The sequence below is a fragment of the Dreissena polymorpha genome, unplaced genomic scaffold, assembly GCF_020536995.1.
Source record: "Dreissena polymorpha isolate Duluth1 unplaced genomic scaffold, UMN_Dpol_1.0 chrUn088, whole genome shotgun sequence".
NCBI lineage: Eukaryota > Metazoa > Mollusca > Bivalvia > Myida > Dreissenidae > Dreissena > Dreissena polymorpha.
In genome coordinates, this window is record NW_026273402.1 from 1 (window position 1) to 24,336 (window position 24,336).

Sequence of the window (24,336 nt, forward strand, 5' to 3'; positions counted from 1 at the left end):
GGGGTAGTAGGCCCTTTTATGAAAGAAAAACTTTTAGTAGGCCCAGGGCCAAGAGCCTGGGTACGGGCCTGACTTATAGTACGTTGGTACATAGGAAATCGTAAAACGCAAGCGTTTGCGTGTACCCATTTGAGCCCTAGCATTGGGCTATTTATTTTGGCTGTTTATTGTGCAACAAAACCTCCAGCACGTTTACAAATACAGTATAACGCGGTAGTTATTCTAATAAAACTATCAAATTTCCAAATGGTCTTGTAACTTACTAGTCTTCAGTTGGGATAGGGTGTCGGGTGTTCAAATATTTGCAGGAACGGGTTGAATGCCGACTTGGGTAAGGCTTTAATTAGTCAAGTGTTTGATTTCGGATTATAATGTGTGGTATAAAGCATGCGCACAGAAATGAGAATATGCAATTAACTTGGGACGACGACTTTGTTAATGCCACTTTGCTATAGGTGTCCCTACTTGTCGTGTACCAGATTTGGATTGTGTTGTTTGGACGGTACGTTACCTTGAGAAATACGTCTACAGGTACGTGTTTGGACGGTACGTTACCTTGAGAAATACGTCTACAGGTGCGTGTTTGGACGGTACGTTACCTTGAGAAATACGTATACAGGTACGCATAATGTATTTATTTACATATCTTTGAATCGATATAGCTTCATATGTTTTGAATGTTTAATTAAAATGTCATATTACAAAAATAAACAGCTTGGTAGTATCGTTTTATGTGTAGTGAAGTACGAGTGATTTTTGCTCGTGGTGAGTACATTTCACTGAGTCACAAATATTAAAATAGCATAAATCGTTCTTAAAAGTTAATGCAGATTAAAATTATGTTGTAATTTATATTACTAGTGTAATAATCTAACTACTTAAACTCGTGATTTTTTAAACTTGCATATGCCATATAGTTGGACTACCTTTTAAAGAGGAAGTACACTGTGCTGTTCATACATTTGTATATCTTTTGTTCATATGGATCCGATTGACTGCCTTTGTAATATTGATTGGTTTGATTGAACGCAATATTATGTCGTTTACTCTAATTTAACATTACGCATGTGATTCTATATCTATAATCTACACATTTGAATAGCATTGCCAACAATTTTAATATGAACAGTAGAACATTGTAAATTGGTTAAAAGGTCGCAATCATTTTAATGCAGATAATCTCTCCAAGATCATTGTTAATGGATTTGTTGGTGTTTAGTTTAGGCTGTTACATTCCCAATATGAACCTCGCTCTAGAAATGTGCGTAGTGTCGTCCCAAAGATGTAAAGTCCGCACGAGTTAATCAGGGACGACACTTTCCGCCTAATCTCGATTTTCGCTAAGTACCGTAATAACTCTAAGTTTTCGTGATAATAATTATTTGTTTCATGTCCTAAAATTTAGAAACACATTTTTTAAAATAAAATACAGGCGTTCTCAAAATTTAGATAAAACATAGGCATGTGTTCTAAAATTTAGAGACAATTTTTAAAGCGTTGTTTCAACGAGTAATAGTGCATGCTTGTAAAATACCACGCCGTATAGTATACTTATATCGTGTGTGCGCACATTCCAACTTATCAACGTTTCGTGGTTAAATGTAACTTATTAACAATTTCTTTTCACTATTGCGCAGTGTACTTGTGCGTCAAATATATTTAGTAGGAGTACTATATACACAAACATTATTGTCTGGAACATGTTTACACAATCGAAGGATTAGAAAGTGAGTGGCATTTTAACAAGTTATTAAAGTAATAAAGGGTATAAAACAACAAAAAACATATGTCTCGGCATGGACGTCGCCATCTTGTTTTTAAATGATTACCACCTCTTATAGAGCTGTTCATAATGTACTTCAGTTTAAAAGAGCAATTACAACAGTTATCAAAGCGCTGAAGGCACTAAAGTTGTTTGCTATTGCATAATCTTAGACGCATCTCAGTTTTCAAAATTATGTTATAGCTTTTTATATCGCAAACTTGAAATGAACACAACCCATTCAAATTTATAAAGAGTGTGTCTTAAAGCACAGGTCGAGATGTGTGTGCACTGTTTATCCTCATATTTATGTTTCAGGGATAACTTAGACAAAATAACAAAATATGTCTCTTTTTTTCGCAATTGGTTTGCTGCACTGGCAACCATCTTTAGAATTTTTGTTGCCTTGCTAAAGAACAACAAGCCTAGAATCGTGTACATGTTTTGTTATGTGTATCTAATACTTTATCTATTTTCTTAAACTATTGAGCAACAATTTTGCCGACATGACAGACTTTAATGCATCATGTCTTGTTGTGAGCCGGCATTAAATAATTTCCTAGGCCTAACCCATGCGAAACGTTTAAGAACTAGTCTATAAATTCTAGAATTGTACTGGAACAAATGACTAGAAGTGTTCTGAAATCATCCTTAAAATGTTCTAGAATGATTTAAGAACAGTTGTTGAACGTTAAATGAGAATAATTTCTAGAACAATTGTTCTAAAACAGTTTTGAAGGTTTGTTCTAGAACAATTCTAGAACCATCGTTCTAGAACTATTCAAGAATTGTTCTTGTATAAATTTCCAGAAATGTTTTAAAACAATTGTTCTAGAAATTATTCTCATATAAAACGATCAACAACTGTTCCTTAAAAATCTAGAACATTTTCAGTATGATTACAAAACAGTTTTAGTCGGTGTGTTCCAGTGCAATTTTAGAAATGTTTTAGAATAGTTCCGAAGGTTTTCTTCAAATAAGCCTGAAACAAACGTTCTAGAACAGTTCTGAAAATGTCCTTGAACAGTTCTAGGACATTGTTCCACGCAGAACTTGTAACATGGAATGCTCTTAAATAAAAAAAATGAAATTTAGTGGTAATTTTATTACGCATTATTAATACAACAAACAAACAAGAAATATTATTTGTGGGTCACTTATAGTTCCTCTGGTTCCGCCCTGCCCCTTAAATCTGTCCTGTTGCGATTGACTACAAATCTTTCACATGTCTTCCACTTGCTTGAAGTTTTTCTAGTAAATCAATATTTGAAATCATGAATGCTCTTTATGATCAATTTCCTGTCACTTTAATGGAAACTATGTTTATTTGTTATTATTTTCTAAGCTCATTTTGACTGAATGAAAGAGATTGAAACTTCCATTAAACTTTTGTAGAAACTTACTGGTTCTTAAAGAGTTCTAAATGTGTTCTAGAACTACATTTTTGAACATTTTTAGAAAATTCTTGAACTTATTTGTCCTTGAAATGTTCTAAAAATGTTCTTGAATATTATTGGAACAGTTTCAGAACCAAGCCATGCTCCACAAGTGCTCTGGATTTATTCTAGTAAACTGTTTTGGAACAATTCCAAAACATACATTCTAGAACGCGAATATGGAACGGGCTAAAACTGTTATTGATGTTCTAGAACACATTTTCGCAGGGGATTGGATCCACAGTCGCCAATTTGTATTCTATGTTTTAATTGGATTGAGTTGTTCAAGCTTTGAAAAAGATAGTTGCCCGTTTATAAGCGCAGCTGTAACCAACTTTTGAAATTGAGTTTCCTGGGCTTATATCTACTGGCCCAGGCTAACAGGCAACCACTAAACCTGTAAGTTATTCATGATGTAAGATCTGACAGTGCATTGAACTCACTCAATTTGCAAGTCTGAGGACATTAAAGGGACCTTTTCACGTTTTGGTAAATTGACAAAATTCAGCGATTTCATAATTTGAAGAGTTCTGTTGTTGACTTGTTGTCGTTATTTTTTTTTCATACTACGAGGATTGCTTATATAAAGTATGAAATACATCTCTCATTATATGGCCGAGTGGTCTAAACCATAGACTTTTATTCCAGGGGTCAGTTGTTCGAGCCCAGTTGAGGGTAACCTTTTTTGTTTCTTAAATTTATTCTTGTTTTTTAATGGAGCTTTTAAGACCCAAATAATTACATTTATCAATATTAAGCATTTAATGACAAACTGTTAAAACGTCCCTTAAAGATGTTTACTATAACAATTTAGAACTCATTGGTTGTTTATTTGTTTTAAAAGTGATTTTGTTTATTTGCTTTGTCAGCGAGGTTACTTTGAAGTTATTATCACCTTTATTTTTTTTTCAAATCATTAATAGAAAAGATAATTTAAGCTTCATTTTGGGAAAACAGGGCTTAATGCATATGCATTAATTGTCATCAACTCAATACAAAAAAGAAGAACTGAAAACTCACGACCTATGACCTTGAATTGTGACCTTTCACCTTCTAGCACGGGATTTATTAGTGGCACATTATCTGGTCAAGGAATGTAAGGGTAATTTTTCTTAATCCTTCAAGACATGTATGACCTTTGAACTTCAACTGTAACCTTGACATTTAACCTAGGAGCATGTGAGGTTTTTGCAACTCATTATCTGACATTTGGAGGTACATAATTTCCACTATTATTATTCAGACGTGTTATCAACTGAAAGGATCAACTTAGCAATATAATGTCTGTGCTATTAGTGTACTAAAGAGAAATATGCTTTTTAGCTTTCAAACATAGCTTTCACATTCCAACCCAACTCAGTTAAATAAATTTAAATGTTAGCCATGTTTGTTTGACTGATTTAAGGTAATTTATACATTAGAGACAGATATTGACTCTTGAGAACTTTAAGCTATGTAATTGCAACCTATTCAGTTCCTCCATATTCTCAAGGGAATAGTCTATAGAAATTGTCAAATCTATACCGCTAAGCAACCATACTTCTGCTGATCTTTAAAAACTTCCTTCTTTCAATAGAAAAAAACGCTTTCAATGACACGAATATATTGATTGCGCAATTAAAATTTCCGCCCGTTTTCGGTCTGATTTGTTAGATTTTGTATCTTGAAATATTGTTTTTCATTTTTGCAATATAAAATCCGTTGCCCGTTATGCATTGTTGCGCGCCATACACGGAAAACTACAGTATAATTAAATAATGCAATACAACTTTTTTATATGTTGTGTTACAATTACTTTTAACTAGGGATGGGACCGAATATCCGAATATTCGAATATTCGAAAATCGGCCGAATATTCGAATCCAAAGTTCATATTCGAATATTCTATTCTTATGCAAAGATACTTCCAAAAAAGTTATAAGTACATGTACAAAGTCGCAGTTTTAGTTTCCATTATAAGTTATTGTTTTGATAGCAGCTTCCATCAATGGACGAGATGATAATTGGCAGACAGGATGGTATAAGGAGAGAGACCAATCGTCAACTTACTATCAATTCATAGTTATGCAATATGTACAAACTATTTTCTGAAAATCAGTCGTAAATGAAAGTAAATTTATTTAAAACATTTACGTATATTGATAAACATTAAAAAAAATGTGTTTTGACAGGTTTTTTAACCTCAGCGGTCAATTTTATAAACAGTGGTTAATATTAACTTTAGTAACTTCATTAACGCAGTTATTTACATGGTTATGTTACCGCAAGATATTTGTATTTGTATAAACGATGGTCACTTCGTTGTAACCTAACCGTTGAAATTTGTTAACTTTTCACAGTAAAATTACCAACAATGCAACACTGAAAATAACGTCGTTTTCGCACAATTTGTCAGACGAACATTGTCCAATATGGCCTCTGACTCTGTCACAAAAGAAATAAGCGAAAAACGGGCTAAACCCACCGAGAGGTGGACGTTTTTAAGAACTTAATAAAAGAAAATCTTCATAAACTCAAAGCAAACCAAAGCGGCCACTCGTTACAAAATAAGTAATGGACATCATGCTCGTTGTAGTCAGAAACTTGGTACAAGACAGTATTTAAAGCCCCATTAACACTCAAAATCAAAGAATATTTAGAAAAATATTTCATAAAATAAAGTTAACCCATACAAAATCATTGTATCTTAAAGCAATAGCCAAAATGTGAACGCTACATTTGGTCTGGTAACATAGATTTAACAAGATACATTGTTACCAGACCACATCTAGATTTGAAATTATGGCTATTATATACGGAACACTGATTTTGTATGGGTTAACTTTATTTTACGAAATAATTAACGAAATATTCGTTGATTTTGAGTGTTAATGGGGCTTTAAAAGGATCTGTCTGGTTATGATGTCTACGCATTGAATCGCAAACTCATTAATTTATCGGGATGATATAACTATTGTGGTTAGTCTACATTAGCGACACGGTAATTCACATGGACCGAAGTAGGGTGCAACGAAGCAATACAACGAAACGAACACATAATTTTGAAAAAATATGTTGTCACAAGATTTATTATCGAATTCCCGGTGAATACAGTTTCATGCTTTTGTTCATATTTTCACGAAATTTATGATCGAATCCCGGCTGTATAAAGATTGAAGCAATAAAAGTGTGCGTTTTGAAACACTGCGTTTTGCAAGATAGAATCTATAGAATCTATATTTGAAATATGAAATGAGTAAAATAGACATAAAATAATTCTTTGGAATGAAATCACTTGCATTGGGTATCAGATTAATTGAAGTTTGTATTTAAATAGCTAATATGTATTTGATGTTCATGCCATTAAGCATTAAATCTTGGGGACTTAAAATGATAACTTCATTCGTTTCAAGTTACCGAATTAATATACGTTGCCCTTTATGCATTGTTGCGCGCCATATACGGAAAACTGCAGTATAATTAAATAATGCAATACAACTTTTTTATATGTTGTGTTACAATTACTTTTAAGTTTTAACTTAAATATAATTTCACCTGTGCTACTTATGTCCCGTGTACTATAAAGGCTGATTCGTCAAAAGTTCTAAACATGGGTCATTTGGTTGTTAAAGTCTAATGAAATCCCTGAATGACGAACTTCAGAGTTGGACAACCTTCAGACTTGGACGACCTTTAGAGTTGGAGGATCTTCAGAGTTGGACCACCTTCAGAGTTCGACAACCTTCAGAGTTGGACGACCTTCAGAGTAAGACCACCTTCAGAGTTGGACGACCTTCAGAGTAAGACCACCTTCAGAGTTGGATCACCTTCAGAGTTGGACCACCTTCAGAGTTGTACCTACTTCAGAGTTGGACGACCTTTAGAGTTAGACGACCTTCAGAGTTAGACCAACTTCAGAGTTAGACAACCATCAGAGTTAGACCAACTTCAGAGTTGTACCACCTTCAGAGCTGGACGACCTTCAGAGTTAGAGGACCTTCAGAGTTAGACGACCTTCAGAGTTAGATAACCTTCAGAGTTAGACCAACTTCAGAGTTGTACCACCTTCAGAGCTGGACGACCTTCAGAGTTAGAGGACCTTCAGAGTTAGACGACCTTCAGAGTTAGACAACCTTTAGAGTTGGACCACCTTGAGAGTTGGACCACCTTCAGAGTTAAACGACCTTCAGAGTTAGACGACCTTCAGAGTTGGACGACCTTCAGAGTTGGACGACCTTCAGAGTTAGACGACCTTCAGAGTTGGACGACCTTCAGAGTTGGACGACCTTCAGAGTTGAACGACCTTCAGAGTTAGACGACCTTCAGAGTTGGACGACCTTCAGAGTTGGACGACCTTCAGAGTTAGACGACCTTCAGAGTTAGACAACCTTTAGAGTTGGACCACCTTGAGAGTTGGACCACCTTCAGAGTTAAACGACCTTCAGAGTTAGACGACCTTCAGAGTTAGATAACCTTCAGAGTTGGACCACCTTCAGAGTTGGACCACCTTCAGAGTTGAACGACCTTCAGAGTTAGAGGACCTTCAGAGTTGGACGACCTTCAGAGTTGGACCACCTTCAGAGTTGGACCACCTTGAGAGTTGAACCACCTTGAAAGTTGGACCACCTTCAGAGTTAGACCACCTTCAGAGTTGCACGACTTTCAGAGTTAGAGGACCTTCAGAGTTGGACGACCTTCAGAGTTGGACGACCGTCAGAGTTGGGCGACCTTGGGGGATTTTGTCAGTACTGTGACAATCTGTGGACTTACATATTCCTGAAAATATCATGGATCTTGGAGGTTTGATTTGTATAATCTGATTAATAAAATTACACTTACAGTTTTTACATTATATTATTGTACTGTATAATTATAGGATAAAACATAAATTTACTGTCCGTTATAACGATGTGTCAAAAGTAAAAATCGCCAATATAGTTAGTTCTGTTACGAAGAAACATGTGGAAATATGGCCCAGGTTTTGCATATACTTCTTAAAGAAATACATTTGTAACATGACTATTAATTAACTGAAATGATCCAACAAACTGACTTACCGAATTTGTCACATGAAATCACACCAACCAGCCCTCCTTGTACCATTTCAGCCCACAGGTGGTTAGCGTTTGGCTATGGTTTTAATTGGTATAAACATCATTTTGAATGAAAAAAATCGAATTATAACGAAAAATTTATAAACGTTTATTCTTGCACGTTGATGCCATATGGTCGGTATGTCCTTAGTTTTGACTTCCACAATTGCTCCATGGTTTTGCGGTACTCGTCCGACCCGCTGAGTTTTTCGAGTCCCATTATTTGGAAATCATCCATGGAATGTCCGTCTGTGTAGAAATGTTCAGCTACCGAGTCACTGTGCTGTGTGCAAATACGCGACAGATTCAATAGATGCCGCTGGTACAGAGTTCCGCCGGTCTCTCTCACATACACGAACGTGCGACAGCGACGACAGTTGACCGCGTACACAACATTGGATGATTTGCAATCAACATTGTTTCTGACGCTGTACTTCCTGCCGCTGGGATCTGTAAAATATTCCGCCTTCATCATGTACGGGCAAATGGCGCATCTCTGCGCCCCACAGGGCCCGCTCATATTGGGTTTTCGGAAGAACATCCTACTGTGTTTTTTGTGCACTAGGATGTCTTGCAGGTTGCAATCCCGTCTGAAGGCTACTAATGGGGGCTCAGAAAACACTTCCTTCATTCTATCAGACGTGTGCAGCGTGTGTAGGTGTCTACGGATGATACGGCCGATGTTGGGTAGTGCGCGCGAAAACGTTATCACCAGCGGAATCCTTGTATTATGCTCCTAGTTTGTCTTTTCGCGTAAAAGGTCCTCTCTCTTTTTATTGTCGACCTTTATCAATTCGGTCTCCACAAACGCCCTGTCATATCCACGGTTCACGAGGTGTTTTCACCGCCTGTCTGTGCTTCCGGTAGGCAACCTCCTCTGAAACAGATTCTTTTTGCACGCACACCCAGACCATATAGTATTGCTTTTTGTAGACTCTAGGTGCGAAGATTCCCTGTGTAGGTACAGGTGTTTATCGGTAGGCTTAGTATATAGGTCGGTTTGAAGGCGCCCGTTCCGTATTGATGTCACCGTGTCCAGGTACTCTTGTTTTTCTGAAGAATAGCGGAGCTCGAGTTTAATGCGAGGGTTGATTCCATTTCCTTGTGTGTGGAAAGTTTTAATTGCCTCGAAACCATGCGTCCATAAGCCCCGCACATCATCCACAAACCGGAAGTATGCGAGTGGTTGCTTTTCTGACCGCCGGAACAGTTCTTTTCCCAAGCACCCATGTAGGTTGATGCATAGTTCAGCCCGAGGCGTGAGCCAATAGCCGTCCCTTCTGTCTGTATAAAGTGTTCGTCGTTGAATGAGAAGGTGTTGTTCTCCAACACAGTGTCCATCATCACGATGACGTCCTCTGTAGGAAGTTCCGGGTCCGTTCGCCTGTTTAAAGCGTCTATAGCAGCAGCACGGGCCTCATCTCTCGGGACACTTGGATACAGGGCCTTCACATCTAAACAGAATATTAGCGTACCTTCCGGAAGAGGTTGTTTTAATTTTTGTATTTTATTTAAGAAGTTCATAGTGTCTCTTACAAACGACGGAAGTGACGTCACATGGCTTCGCAACTGGTCCTCAACAATTTTCGCCATTTTCTCTGTCGGGTGGCTCTTACCATTCACAATGGTGCGTAACGGCATTCCTGGCTTATGTAACTTCGGGTTCCTCTGAAGCTTACCGGAAGTGCCATCGTTTCCTGTCATGTATTGTCGGAGATCACTGTCTAAGGAACCTCTTTTGTACAGGTTGTATAACAAGGTATTGAACTCAAAATCAACCGAAAACTGGGTTTATCGCTTTGAACAGCAATAACTTCATCAATTGTGCAGCGATTTCCATGCACATGGTCTTATTCAACGCGGAAATGATTTGCCTTTCTGGCAATGAACATATTTTGATGCGGTGTCACATTTTTAAGGAATACCACGATACACAACTTGCGTGACCTACTAAATCATCAAGCAGACCCGACCGAAGACTGAAATCTTCACGGAGTTAAGGGCATTTCCCTGCAAAATTTACGGACCATAGGTACCATAATTCAATAAAACGTATGAAAAAACATTCTTACCGTTACATTTTGCATCAAAACAAACTGTCCAGTTATTTTACGGTAAATGACTATTTTGTTTAATTTGTTGCCGGTACTTTTGAGAAATGTTTTTTTGTTTTCTTGTGTTTACATTTTGATTTTCACAGGACGATATACTGCGTTTAAGCTGCTGTTCTTCAAACTTGGATTTTCGCTAATTGTAAGAGGACATGTGCACCATAAATCATAATTAATGCAAACATTTAATGTCAGTAGCATTTGATACAAATATAAATATCTGAATCAAGCTTTAAAATTAAGACATTAAGTTGCAAAACATTTCGTGTCATCTTTCGTGTCAGAATTTTGCAATACATAAATGTTGTTAGGGTATAATAAGGGTATACTTATTTACATGAAAGCTGTCAATTACAAAATGCAAACACATCAAAACAACCCCGTTTACAACTACCGTTACCAGCGAAAAACTGAAAATGAAACAGGCATAGATAAATTATTGAAGACGTCAGATGATATAGATACATAAATATGAAGCTGAATTGTAAACTTTCACTTTCTCTGGATTTTCTGACAATCAGTACATGTTTCATATTATAAACTAAATGTTGAACAACTGAAACCAGCGGTTTCAAAGAAGGGTTTTAAACGTTATTTACTATAGTCTTTATAAATAATGTAAGCCCTGGTGCATGATTTGAACAAATCCAAGGTGGTAGAAGACCACCTTCATCTTTCCATCAGCTCTAAATGCATCCATCGTTTGTGTGACACACACGGGACCCTATGTTAATCATCTTCACGGTCATACCACGAATACTTATGACACACACACAATTAATGTATAAATTGTATGGCGTATATAAATTGTATGGAGTCTGAGGAGTCACTTAGCTGATCATCTTAGCACACTTGTAATGTTAGGACATCTGAAAATGCGTTACCCTGAATTGCCCTTTTTGAAGGCATATTTCACATAAACTATTTAGCTCTTTAATTTTTCAAATGCAAACCCATGCAAAGAAATGCAAGGACTGTTCGTGAATAACGTGCTCAATAACGGTTCATAAATATGTTTAAAAAATGTTTATAATCGCGTTCAAGAACTGTGCATAAACACGTTCAAGAAAGATTTATGAACAAGTTCAATACATTTGTTAAAAAACGAATATAAATGACAAATGGCTATTCATAAAGACAAAACAATCTTATAAACTTAAAGTTCAAGAACCAAATGTTCATTAATATTTGGTTAATGTCATGAATGATACTGGTCATAAAATACACAGTAAATGAACTTTGTAGTTAATTAAGTACACTTCAGGGTATTTTTAGAAATGTTTATGTAAATCTTGCCAAATACTTGGCATTACATTATTTCAATAAAACACACTTGTTAAAGTGTGCCATGTAGTGTCCAATTTGTTCTTGCCCTTTAAAACAATGTGACCAAATAAAAAATTGACTCATTATACACAATAACTAATCTCTTTTCGCAATATTTTCCATTGTTATTAAATAACAAAACAGCTTAACTATGTTGATAAATACCATCTTATAATTTAGAGTCATATTGAATGCATTATCCTCTCAGTTTAATGGCTTAAGTGAGCATATGTATTTAACTCTTATGGATGTGAATTTTCAGTTTGTTTAAATTCTTTACAGGTCATAAACTTAATGTTTATGATTATGTTGAAACTTTATCATGACATCCAGAGGTTGAATTAATGAATTGTTCATGAATTGACTATGACGTTAATGAATAGTTCATTTAATTAGAAGTACAAGACATTTCAAAATTGTTAACTGAATAGGATTACTGTACTTGTAATTTGATTCCATTCCAAGTATGGGGCTATTTTTCATGGCTGTTATGAGTGTAAAACTTCTAAAGAAAGCATTCAACGGGTTTTTATTGAAATTGCCTGACATGACAATATCGCAAAGAGCAATACAATGCAGTTATTTGAAAATATTTACAGCAGATCATTAAGTTATCATGGATATTTGCAACCGTATTCAACCATTCTAAAATATCCTATTGATAGTTTTGACAACTTATGTGTAGATAATCAATATTGTGTGATTATAACGAAGCATGTGGTTATTTGACGAGACCACCATTTACCATAAATATATTCACTTGGGAGGGTGAATTTAGTTTTGAGCTATTGAAAGTTTTTCTTACAGATTTCAAATATAATTGGACCATATAATAATTTGAAATGTGTTATTTGCACTCAACCTTGTCAAATAATTTATTTAACTCAAAGGATCGAGAGTGAACTGTTATGCAAATGACCTCTACAAGTATTTACAGTATGACATTTAATATGCATATAGTGAATGTTAGCCTTTCAGCAACCATTTACCAAAGATAGCGATCCTATTGTACAGAAAATAGTGGTAAATTGATGAGAAATAAATGGGAAAAAACTAAATTGTGCAAGTTATTTTTACAATGTCAGATAGTTATAAACACATTTTATAACTAAGTTACTCTGTAATTGATACATCAATGAAATATGGGACCTGAGAAAGGAGCATTAAAAAAGCAATTTATGAAGATAACACTCCATCGTTTCATGTTTGGGAACTTTTTAAGCGTTTTGGTTACGTTTTCATGGGTGTCGAATGCACCCGTTTATTGAATTTTCCTCAGAATCCCTGTATTTTTTGCGGTTTTTCTAATAAAACACTTTAAATAAAAATATATGATGTCGAAGTAAAGTATGAAATTATAATAGAGTATAATAAATCTATGTTATCTCACAAGATATTAAAACCTCGCAAATATTGATGATATTATAAGTGAGGGTTTAATCACGTCATATGTTCACAGAACGCTCTTTATTTTGTTTTAAGTTTGAGATGAACTTACGTCATTTCCTTATATTGCCCACTAGGGACCCTGGATGGATGGCCTTTTTGACGTGGGAGAGACGCCAACGTGCGGGGAGCACCCGCGTACAGCAGCTGAAGCACTCTGCCTCAAACACCGACAGTTCGTCTGCATGAAATGTATCGTGGAAGACAAAAAACACAGCTCGAAGAAATGCGAGACTAAGACGCTGAGGAACATGTGCTCCGAGAGCGACCAGAAGCTCGTGCAGCTACTGCTCATGAATAAAGCAATTGTAAAGCGGCGCGAACAACTCGAGAAGCACGTGACCCACGCGGAGCGGAAGCGCGAGGAGCTGCGCGCGCAGATTGACAGTTATTACACGGATATCACGTTCTCGCTGCAGAAAAAGTACGCACATGCACTGAAGTACGTCGATGAAAAAACGAACATCGTCAAAGAAAATAACACCAATAGATTGCAGGCTATTGACACAGTCAAAGCGCTATTTGAGGGCGAAATTGGTCGTTTGACAGATAGAAAATCCAAAGCGAAAGAAATCAGCATGGCTGAACTCTCAAAACGTGAGCGGTCGCTTCCGGCCACCTGTCTGACCATTGTGACATTGTTTCAATCAAACAAGCAGCTCAAAGAGGCGGTCTCCTCGCCGCTGGGTGAGATTTCGTACATCGAGGACGACTTGGAGGCTTATGACATGCTGGACGAGGGTGGCATCAAATCGAATCCGCCGTCTGGGAACGGGAACAGCGTGGCTGGTCCAGATTCACCCCCATACAATCGTTACGAGGCTCCCATAAAGAAAACGAACAAGCCGTCGAAGAGCAATAGCGACGCTTACGAGGATCTCGTGCATAGGACGGGGTTACCTGAACCACTTCCGGTTCCTGATACCCCTCCTCTGGCGGGCTCTAGCTACGAGCGAACCGTGACCGACATTGCGACAGAGCCCAAGTTTGACGATTATTGCAACGCGGATAAAGGACGAGTGATCGACACCTCGTGTCCGACTGAGCAGTCCGAGTCCAGCCCTACAGACCCCGGGACGCTTTCTACACCCACGGGAAGACGAGCACAATCCTCCCTCCGCAGCAACTCAATCGTGGAGAAGTATTTCCCCGGTATCGAGTCAGGCGTATCCTCTGTGAAACCAACCACGCCCATTAACGACAAGGTCCCGACGTTTGTTGCCCAAACATCCCAGGTTTTGCAGCATATAGTCTCTGTTCCAAACAAAAACGACAGCCAAACTCCACCCGTTTCCAAACATGAAACATCAAAGATTATACCACAAAGCACTGGGTATTTGTCAATATCAGGAGTAAAGTTAGACAGCGGAGCGATCCCAGCTGGATCTAAGATCACATCTAAAGCCGGCACTGCGAGGTGCAAACAGAAATGCGTTGAGACGCGGTCAGTTAAACTAACCGGAGAGACGATTCGCCGACGCCGACTGACGTGTGCGGTTCTACTTCCTGCCAACCGCCTCGCGTTCCTAGACGAGCAGAACTCGAGCGTTCTATTGGCGAGGACTGACGGACGGCTGATCTGCGAGATGGAAGGGGAGCAACTCTTGTACATGGCGGGTTGCGGCAGGGACGATATCGCTGTGTTAGGTAGGTATGGTGGGGTGCGGCAGGGACGATATCGCTGTGTAAGGTAGGCATGGCGGGGTGCAGCAGGGACGATATCGCTGTGTAAGGTAGGTATGGCGGGGTGCGGCAGGGACGATATCGATGTGTTAGGTAGGTATGGCTGGATGCAGCAGGGACGATATCGCTGTGTAAGGTAGGTATGGCGGGGTGCAGCAGGGACGATATCGCTGTGTTAGGTAGGTTTGGTGGGTTGCAGCAGGGACGATATCGCTGTGTTAGGTAGGTATGGCGGGTTGCGGCAGGGACGATATCGCTGTGTTAGGTACGTACGGCGGGGTGCAGCAGGGACGATATCGCTGTGTTAGGTAGGTATGGCGGGATGCGACAGGGACGATATCACTGTGTTAGGTAGGTTTGCGTTATATTGTAACCATATGACAAGTAAATACCGCAATTAATTGAATTCCTATATCTTTTTATCACTTATAGTTTGCGCTATTTTATTTTATATAGGTACTGCATCATTTATCAAAACAAATTACTCGAATATTACCTATTAACCGGGAATCTCACGCGTGAATGCATTTAATTTGAAGAGCCGGTACAGATGCCGATTATATCTACTTCCTCTTTAACCCCCAATATCCCCAACATTTCATGAACGTAAATAAATAAAGCTCTTTAGAAAGAAAAAAACGCGTTTAAAAAAGTGCACCGATTTCAATGCTTTATCTTCTTTATGTTCAATATTTCATATCCGATTTAAACAATATCTACACAGATTTATTTTAAATAGCTCACATCTGGAATGCTTTCCCTAAAACAATCAAAAGGAAGTAACACGGTAACGCTACAGTTATATTGGAAATACCACTGTACCGCTACAGTTATATTGGAAGTAACACTGTACCGCTACAGTTATATTGGAAGTAACACAGTATCGCTACAGTTATATAAGAAGTAATACGGTATCGCTACAGTTATATAGAAAATAAAACTGTGCTGGTACAGTTATATAGAAAGTTTCACGGTATCGCTACAGTTATATAGGAAGTAACACGGTACCGCTACAGTAGTATAGATAGTAACACGGTACCGCTAAACAGTTATAAAGGAAGTAACAGTTACTAGTATATAGGGCGTAACAAGTTATATCGTTACAGTTATATTGGAAGTAACGCGGTATCTCTACAGTTATATTGGAATTAACACTGTATCGCTACAATTATATAGGAAGTAACATGGTATCGCTACAGTTATATAGCAAGTAACACGGTATCGCTACAGTTATATAGGAAATAACACGGTACCGCTACAGTAGTATATATAGTAACACTGTACCGCTACGGTTAAATAGGAGGTTACAAGGTATCGCTACAGTTATAAGGGAAGTAACACGTTATCGCTACAGTAATATATACGAGGTAGCACGGTCTTGCTTCAGTTATAACAGAAGTAAAATGATACCGATACAGTTATATAGGAGGTAATACGGTATCGCTACAATTATAAAGGAAGTAACACGGTACTGATACAGTTATATAGGAGGTGGTACGGTATTGCTACAATTTTAAAGGAATGAACACGATACCGCTTGAGTTATACGAGCACGTATAGCACGGTATCCCTTCAGTAATAAAGGAGATAACACGGTATCGCTACAGTTATCGCTACAGTGGCGGGGTGCGGCAGGGACGATATCGCTGTGTTAGGTAGGTATGGCGGGTTGCGGCAGGGACGATATTGCTATGTTAGGTAGGTATGGCTGGCTGCAGCAGGGACGATAAGGCTGTGTAAGGTAGGCATGGCGGGGTGCAGCAGGGACGATATCGCTGTGTTAGGTAGGTTTGGCGGGTTGCGGCAGGGACGATATCGCTGTGTTAGGTAGGTATGGCGGGTTGCGGCAGGGACGATATCGCTATGTTAGGTAGGAATGGCGGGGTGCAGCAGGGACGATATCGCTGTGTTAGGTAGGTATGGCGGGGTGTGGCAGGGACGATATTGCTGTGTTAGGTAGGTTTGCGTTATATTGTAACCATATGATAAGTAAATACCGCAATTAATTGAATTCCTATATCTTTTTATCACTTATAGTTTGCGCTATTTTATTTTATATAGGTGCTGCATCATTTATTTATCTTTTTGCTTTCAAAACAAATAACTAAACATTACCTATTTACCGAAACTCACGCGTGAATGCATTTAATTTGTAGAGCCGGTACAGTAGCCGATTATATCTACTTCCTCTTTAACCCCCAACATCCCCAACATTTCATGAACGTAAATAAACAAAGCTCTTTAGAAAGAAAAAAAACGCGTTTAAAAAAGTGCACCGATTTCAATGCTTTATATTCTTTATGTTCAATATTTCATATCCGACTTAAACAATATCTACACAGATTTATTTTAAATAGCTCACGTCTGGATACTTTCCCTAAAACAATCAAAAGGAAGTTACACGGTAACGCTACAGTTATATTGGAAGTACCACTGTACCGCTACAGTTATATTGGAAGTAACACTGTATCGCTACAGTTATATAGGAAGTAACACGGTACCGCTACAGTAGTATAGATAGTAACACGGTACCGCTTAACAGTTATAAAGAAAGTAACAGTAACTAGTATATAGGAGGTAACAAGGTATCGTTACAGTTATATTGGAAGTAACACGGTATCGCTACAATTATATAGGAAATAACACGGTACCGCTACGGTAGTATAGATAGTTACACTGTACCGCTACGGTTAAATAGGAGGTTACAAGGTATCGCAACAGTTATAAGGGAAGTAACACGTTATCGCTACAGATATATATATATACGTGGTAGCACGGTCTTGCTTCAGTTATAACAGAAGTAAAATGATACCGATACAGTTATATAGGAGGTATTACGGTATCGCTACAATTATAAAGGAAGTAACACGGTACTGATACAGTTATATAGGAGGTGGTACGGTATTGCTACAATTTTAAAGGAATGAACACGGTACCGCTTGAGTTATACGAGCACTTATAGCACGGTATCGCTTCAGTCATAAAGGAGATAACACGGTATCGCTGCAGTTATATATGAAGTAACATAGTTCCGCAACGGTTATATAGGAAGTAACAAGATATCACTACAGCTATATATAGGAATTAACACGGCACCGCTAGAATTATACAGGACGTAACACGGTATTGTTACAGTTGTATAGGAGATAACATGGTACCGCTACAGTTATATAGTAAGTATTAAGATACCGCTTCAGCTATATATAAGAATTAACACGTTACCGCTAGAATTTTATAGGAGGCATCATGGTATTGCTACCTTTATATAAGAGGTAACACGGTACCGCTACAGTTGTATAGGAAATTAACATGGTACCGCTCGAGTTATATAGCATGTAACACAGTATTGCTACAGTTGTATAGGATATAGCACGGTAACGCTACAGTTATATATGAAGTTAAATTATACCGTAACAGTTATATAGAAAGTACTTGAGTTTCGTATGCAGTAACACGGTACCGCTACTGTTATAAAGGAATTATCATGGTACCGCTAGAGTAATACAGCACGTAACACGGCATCGCTTCAGTTGTATAGGAGGTAACACGGTATCACTACAGTTATATATGAAGTAAAATAGTACTGCAATAGTTATAAATAAGAATTAACAAGGTACCGCTAGAATTATATAAGAGGTAACACGATACCGCTACAGTTGAATATGAATTACAATTATATAGGAAGTAACAAGGTACCGCTACAGTTATATAGGAAGTAACACGGTACCGCTACAGTTATATTGGATGTAACACGTTTCCGCTTGAGTTATATAGGAAGTAACACGGTACCGCTACAGTTATATTTGAGGTAACACGGTACCGCTAAAGTTATATAGGAAGTAACACGGTACCGCTATGATTATATAGGAAGTTACACGGTACCGCAACATTTATATAGGAAGTTACACGGTTTCGCTAAGTTATATAGGAAGTAACACGGTATCGCTACATAAATTAAGAAGGTTACATGCTACCGTTACAGATATATATGAAGTAACGCGCTACAATTATAAAGGAGGTAACACGCACCTCAAAACATATATATGGAAAATAAACGGTATCGCTACATTTATATTTGAAGTAGCAAGGTACTAAAACACTACACTTATATAGGAAAAAAACAAGTATCGCTAGAGTTATATATTAAGCAACAAGGTATCGATAGATTTATATATGACGTAAGGCTGTATCGCTACAATTATATTGGAAGTTACACAGTATCTCTATAGTTATATAGGAAGCAACACGGCACCGCTACATATATTTAGGAAGTAACACGGCATCGCTACAGTTATATAAGAAGTAACACGGTACCGCTAGAATTTTATAGCACGTAACACGGTATCGCTGCAGTTGTAAAGGAGATTACACGGTGTCGCTACAGTTATATATGAAGTAACATAGTACCGCAATAGTTTTATATGCAGTAACACAGTTCCGCTCGAGTTATATAGGAATTAAAATGGTACCGCTAGAGTTATATAGGCAGTAACATGGTACCGCTACAGTTAAATAGGAATTAACAATGCACCGCTACAATTATATATGAAGTAACACAGTATCAGTAGAGTTATACAGGACGTAACACGATATCGCTACAGGTATATAGAAAGTAACACGGTATCGCTGCAGTTATATTGGAGGTAACACGGTACCGCGACAGTAGTATAAATAGTAACACGGTACCGCTAAACAGTTATATAGGAACAAACACGGTACTTCTCCAGTTAAACAGGAAGTAACACGGTATCGCTAGAGTTATATAGTAGGTAACATGGCACCGCTACAGTTATATAGGAAGTAACACGGCATCGATACAGTTATATAAGAGATAACACGGTTCCACCGTTGTTATATATGAAGCAACAATGTACCGCTACAGTTATAAAGGCAGTATCACGGTATTGCTACAGTTCTTTTGTTAGTGCCACGGTATCGCTACAGTTATATAGGAAAAAACATGGTATTGCTACAGATATATTGGAGGTAACACGGCACCGCTTCAGTTATATAGAAACAAACACGGTATCTCTACAGTTAAACATAAAGTAACACGGTATTGGTACAGTTATATAGGAGGTAACATGGTGCCGCTACAGTTATATACATGTAGAAAGTAACACGGCATCGCTACAGCTATAAAAGAGATAACACGATTCCGCCGTTGTTATACATGAACTAACACGGTACCGCTGCAGTTATAAAGGCAGTATCACGGTATTGCTACAGTTATATACCAAGTAACAGTAATATAGGAAGTAACAAGGTACCGCTAATGTTATATAGGAAGTAACATGGTACCGCTACAGTTAAATATTATGTAACGCGGTATCGCTACAGTTATATAGGAAGTAACACGTTACCGCTACAGTTTAATAGGAAGTACCACGGTATTGTTACAGTTATATATATAGTAACACTGTATCGCTAAAACTATATAAAAGATAACACGGTATCGCTACAGTTATATAAGAGATAACACGGTACCGTTGAATTTCCATGCTACGACTAAATTTTGTGGTTACACAAGTTGTTCGCAAGCGTGTCTTTTTGCAGCGCAACTTGAAACAAATAGACCGCTTACACTTTTAAGAGAAAGCTTCGATGTTATTTCCCCACAACTCAAAGATAAGCTTGTTTCTCTTTGAGAGAAAACTGTCCCGGGAATTCCTTAAACTGTCCCGGGAATTCCTTAAACTGTCCCGGGAATTCCTTAAACTGTCCCGGGAATTCCTTAAACTGTCCCGGGAATTCCTTTTTTATCGTTGCAGATAACTGTGATAGGTAAACCAAAACTTGTATTTTAAAACAGCGTCGATACATCAGTGATATATGATTGTTACTCGTGCGACCTGCTTACAGGGCGGAGCAAGGGTCTACATATCACCGTCTACATGGCGTTCGGGGAACGAAGTCTTGAACGGCGGGTCTGCGTTCAGGTTGCAGCGCCGGAAATTTCCGTCGTCAACGGCTTCCAGTTTGACGATACTTTGCGAGAGTTCGCTATTGGGGGCGCCGGCAAGGTTTTGATTATCCAGGAGTCTGGCCGCATGAAGACATCGGTGACGTTCAAGAACTCGCTGCCCGAGCGCTGCGACGCACCGGACGTGCGCACTTGTTACGACTTTCAGGACAACAGCGTGTACATGCTGTTCACAAAAACGTGTTCATTGGTGAAGTATAATTTTAGTAAGCAGGAAGTCGCATGGCAGACGCGCTTGGAGAGCGGGAAACAAACTCCGTCTAGCCTATGCCTGGGAAAATCGCTGGTATACGTCGCATTTCCGTCATGTCTTCAAACCTACTTGAAGGCGACCGGAATTTCCGACTGGCCGGTCGACACTTCGTCCGTGCTCAATAATATTTCGGGAGTGAGCGTGGATGAACGCGCCAGTCTGGCTTTGGTCACTTTCGCTGGGGAAAACGAAGATGCCCCAAATACTTTCGCTATCGTTGGCTTGTGAACCAAAGCCCTGCCTTAATGCACTTTTAAAGAACGGATTTTATACTTAAAAGCTTACGTACAGGCTTGAAAACTATTGGGCTGTTCAAATTGAAGAAACTTTTCAGCCAGGAAAAAACTTGGTGTCGATGTTATCATTTGAAACTTAAATTCATGACGTTTTTACAAGCTATACACAATATATAAACTGTAACAAAACTGCTGTTTAAATTATGATTTGTACTGAGTTATGATCAAGTTCAATAAAACAGGTTTAATAATATTACTTAGTCTTTGTTATATTGTGTTATTTTTAAATATAACAAAACGCAAATCGCCATTGTACTCAAGTACGGGCGACCCAATAAAAGTTATACGCTATATTACAGATATGTGTTTGTCATGATATATTGTATCCGTAAATGCAGATAATATCATGACGTGCGGAAATAGTGAATTGTCTCCATTCATTGACTAAAACGTTATCTTGTTATCACTACAAAACACAACCAATTTTCTTTAAAACACAAACAGCTGTAGCCTAAATATTAATATAAATGTTTACAACTGCTTTTTTGTTATGAAATGGTTTGCATTGTGCCGTTTAAAGCTGACATGACACAACAAAATGTATTAATAGAGAAAGAACGATTTTTAGACAAAAATAACGCCCATGTTGAAGCGTCAGCGTGCGCAAATTGACATGTAGTCATAGCAAAGAAGAACTAGTTACATATGGTCCCAGGAAGGAGTACTTGTCACATAGGGTCACATGTGGGAGTACTAGGTACATAGGATGCCAGGTGGGAGTACTAGTAACATAGGGTCCCAGGTGGGAGTATTTGTTACATTGGGTGACAGGTGGGAGTACTTGTTGCATAGGGTCCCAAGTGGAAGTTTTTGTTACATAGAGTCACAGGTGGGAGTACTTGTTACATAGGGTCCCAGGTGGGAGTACTAGTTACAGAGGGTCCAAGGTGGGGGGTACTAGTTACATAGGGTCCCAGGTGGGAGAACTAGTTACATAGGGTCCCAAGTGGGAGTATTTGTTACATTAGGTCACAGGTGGGAGTACTTGTTACCAAGGGTCCCAGGTGGGAGTACTAGTTACATAGGGTCCCAGGTGGGAGTATTAGTTACATATGGTCCCAGGTGTGTCATAGGATAACTAATTACAAAGGGTCCAATGTGTGTCATAGTAAAGGAATACTGGTTACATAGGGTCCAATGTGTGCCATAGTAAAGGAATGCTAGTTACACAGGGTCCCAGGTGTGTCATTGTAAAGGAATACTAGTTACATAGGGCCCCATGTGTGTCATAGTAAAGGAGTACTGGTTACATAGGTTCCAATGTGTGTCATAGTAAAGGAATACTAGTTACATAGGGCCCCATGTATGTCATAGTAAAGGAGTACTAGTTACATAGGGTCCAATGTGTGTCATAGTAAAGGAATACTAGTAACATAGGGTCCAGTGTGTGTCATAGTAAAGGCATACTAGTTACATAGGGTCCAAAGTGTGCCATAGTCAAGGAATACTAGTTACATAGGGCCCCAGGTGTGTAATAGTAAAGGAGTACTAGTTAAATAGGGTCCCAGGTTGGAGTATTTGTTACATAGGGTCACAGGTGGGAGTACTAGTTACATAGGGTCCCAGGTGGGAGTATTAGTTACATAGGGTCCCAGGTGTGTCATAGTAAAGGAATACTAGTTACAAAGAGTCCCAGGTGGGAGAACTAGTTACATAGGGCCCCATGAGTGTCAAAGTAAAGGAGTACTAGTTACAAGGGTCCCATGTGTGTAATAGTTAAGGAGTACTAGTTACATAGGACTTCATGTGTGTCATAGTAAAGGAATACTAGTTAAATAGGGTCCCTTGTGTGTCATAGTAAAGGGGTACTAGTTACATAGGGTCACATATGTGTCATAATGAAGGAGTTCTAGTTACATACGGTCCCATGTGTGTCATAATAAAGGAGTACTAGTTACAAAGGGGCCCCATGTGTGTCGTAGTAAAGGAATACTAGTTACATAGGGTCCCGTGTGTGTCAAAGTAAAGGAGTACTAGTTGCATAGGGTCCCTGGTGTCATAGTAAAGGAATACTAGTTATATAGGGTCCCTGGTGTCATAGTAAAGGAGTACTAGTTACATACGGTCCCTTGTGTGTCATAGTAAAGAAGAACTAGTTACAAAGGGTCCCATGTGTCATAGTAAAGGAGTACTAGTTACACAGGGTCCCATGTGTGTCATAGTAAAGGAGTACTAGTTACATAGGGCCCCAGGTGTGTCATAGTAAAGGAGTACTAGTTACACAGGGTACCATGTTTGTCATAGTAAAGGAGTACTAGTTACATAGGGCCCCATGTGTGTCATAGTAAAGGCGAACTAGTTACATTGAGTCCCATGTGTCATAGTAAAGTAATACTAGTTACATAGGGTCTCATGTGTGTTATAGTAAAGGAGTACTAGTTACATAGGGTCCCATGTTTCATAGTGTAGGAATACTAGTTACCTATGGTCTAGTACTAGTATTAGTTACATAGGGCCCCATGTGTGTCATAGTAAAGGCGAACTAGTTACATTGAGTCCCATGTGTCATAGTAAAGTAATACTAGTTACATAGGGTCTCATGTGTGTCATAGTAAAGGAGAACTATTTACATAGGGCCCCATGTGTGTCATAGTAAAGGAGTTCTAGTAACATACGGTCCCATGTGTGTCATAATAAAGGAGTACTAGTTACAAAGGGGCCCCATGTGTGTCATAGTAAAGGAATACTAGTTACATAGGGTCCCGTGTGTGTCATAGTAAATTGGGTCCCAAGTGTGTCATAGTGTAGGAGAACTCGTTACATATGGTCCCTGGTGTCATCGTAAAGGAGTATTAGTTACATAGGGTCCCATGTGTGTCTTAGTATAGGACTACTAGTTACATAGGGTCCCATGTGTACGTATTGGAAAAGGAGTACTAGTTACATATGGTCCCTGGTGTCATAGTAAAGGAGTATTAGTTACATAGGGTCCCATATGGGTTATAGTAAAGAAGTACTAGTTACATAG

At 38.5% G+C, this 24,336-nt stretch overlaps 1 protein-coding gene and 1 long non-coding RNA gene across 4 annotated transcripts; one reads left to right on the forward strand and one right to left on the reverse strand.

Moving 5' to 3' along the window:
- The first annotated feature begins 293 nt into the window (after positions 1-293).
- LOC127864042 (uncharacterized) lies at positions 294-21,541 on the forward strand. Of its 2 annotated transcripts, none has more exons than XM_052403720.1 (3): positions 294-619; positions 13,231-14,800; positions 20,699-21,541. In XM_052403720.1, the coding sequence occupies exons 2-3, from the start codon at positions 13,240-13,242 to the stop codon at positions 21,298-21,300; spliced, it is 2,163 nt and encodes a 720-aa protein (XP_052259680.1). In that variant the 5' UTR covers positions 294-619; positions 13,231-13,239; the 3' UTR covers positions 21,301-21,541. The 2 variants fall into 2 exon arrangements, with proteins under 2 accessions (XP_052259680.1, XP_052259681.1); XM_052403721.1 differs by having other exon boundaries at positions 294-590.
- LOC127864043 (uncharacterized) lies at positions 7,337-7,965 on the reverse strand. Of its 2 annotated transcripts, none has more exons than XR_008041396.1 (3): positions 7,651-7,965; positions 7,583-7,599; positions 7,337-7,395 (listed from the first exon to the last, which is right to left on the reverse strand). It is a non-coding gene; the product is annotated as an uncharacterized LOC127864043 (long non-coding RNA). The 2 variants fall into 2 exon arrangements; XR_008041395.1 differs by having other exon boundaries at positions 7,364-7,514.
- Positions 21,542-24,336: the final 2,795 nt, after the last annotated feature.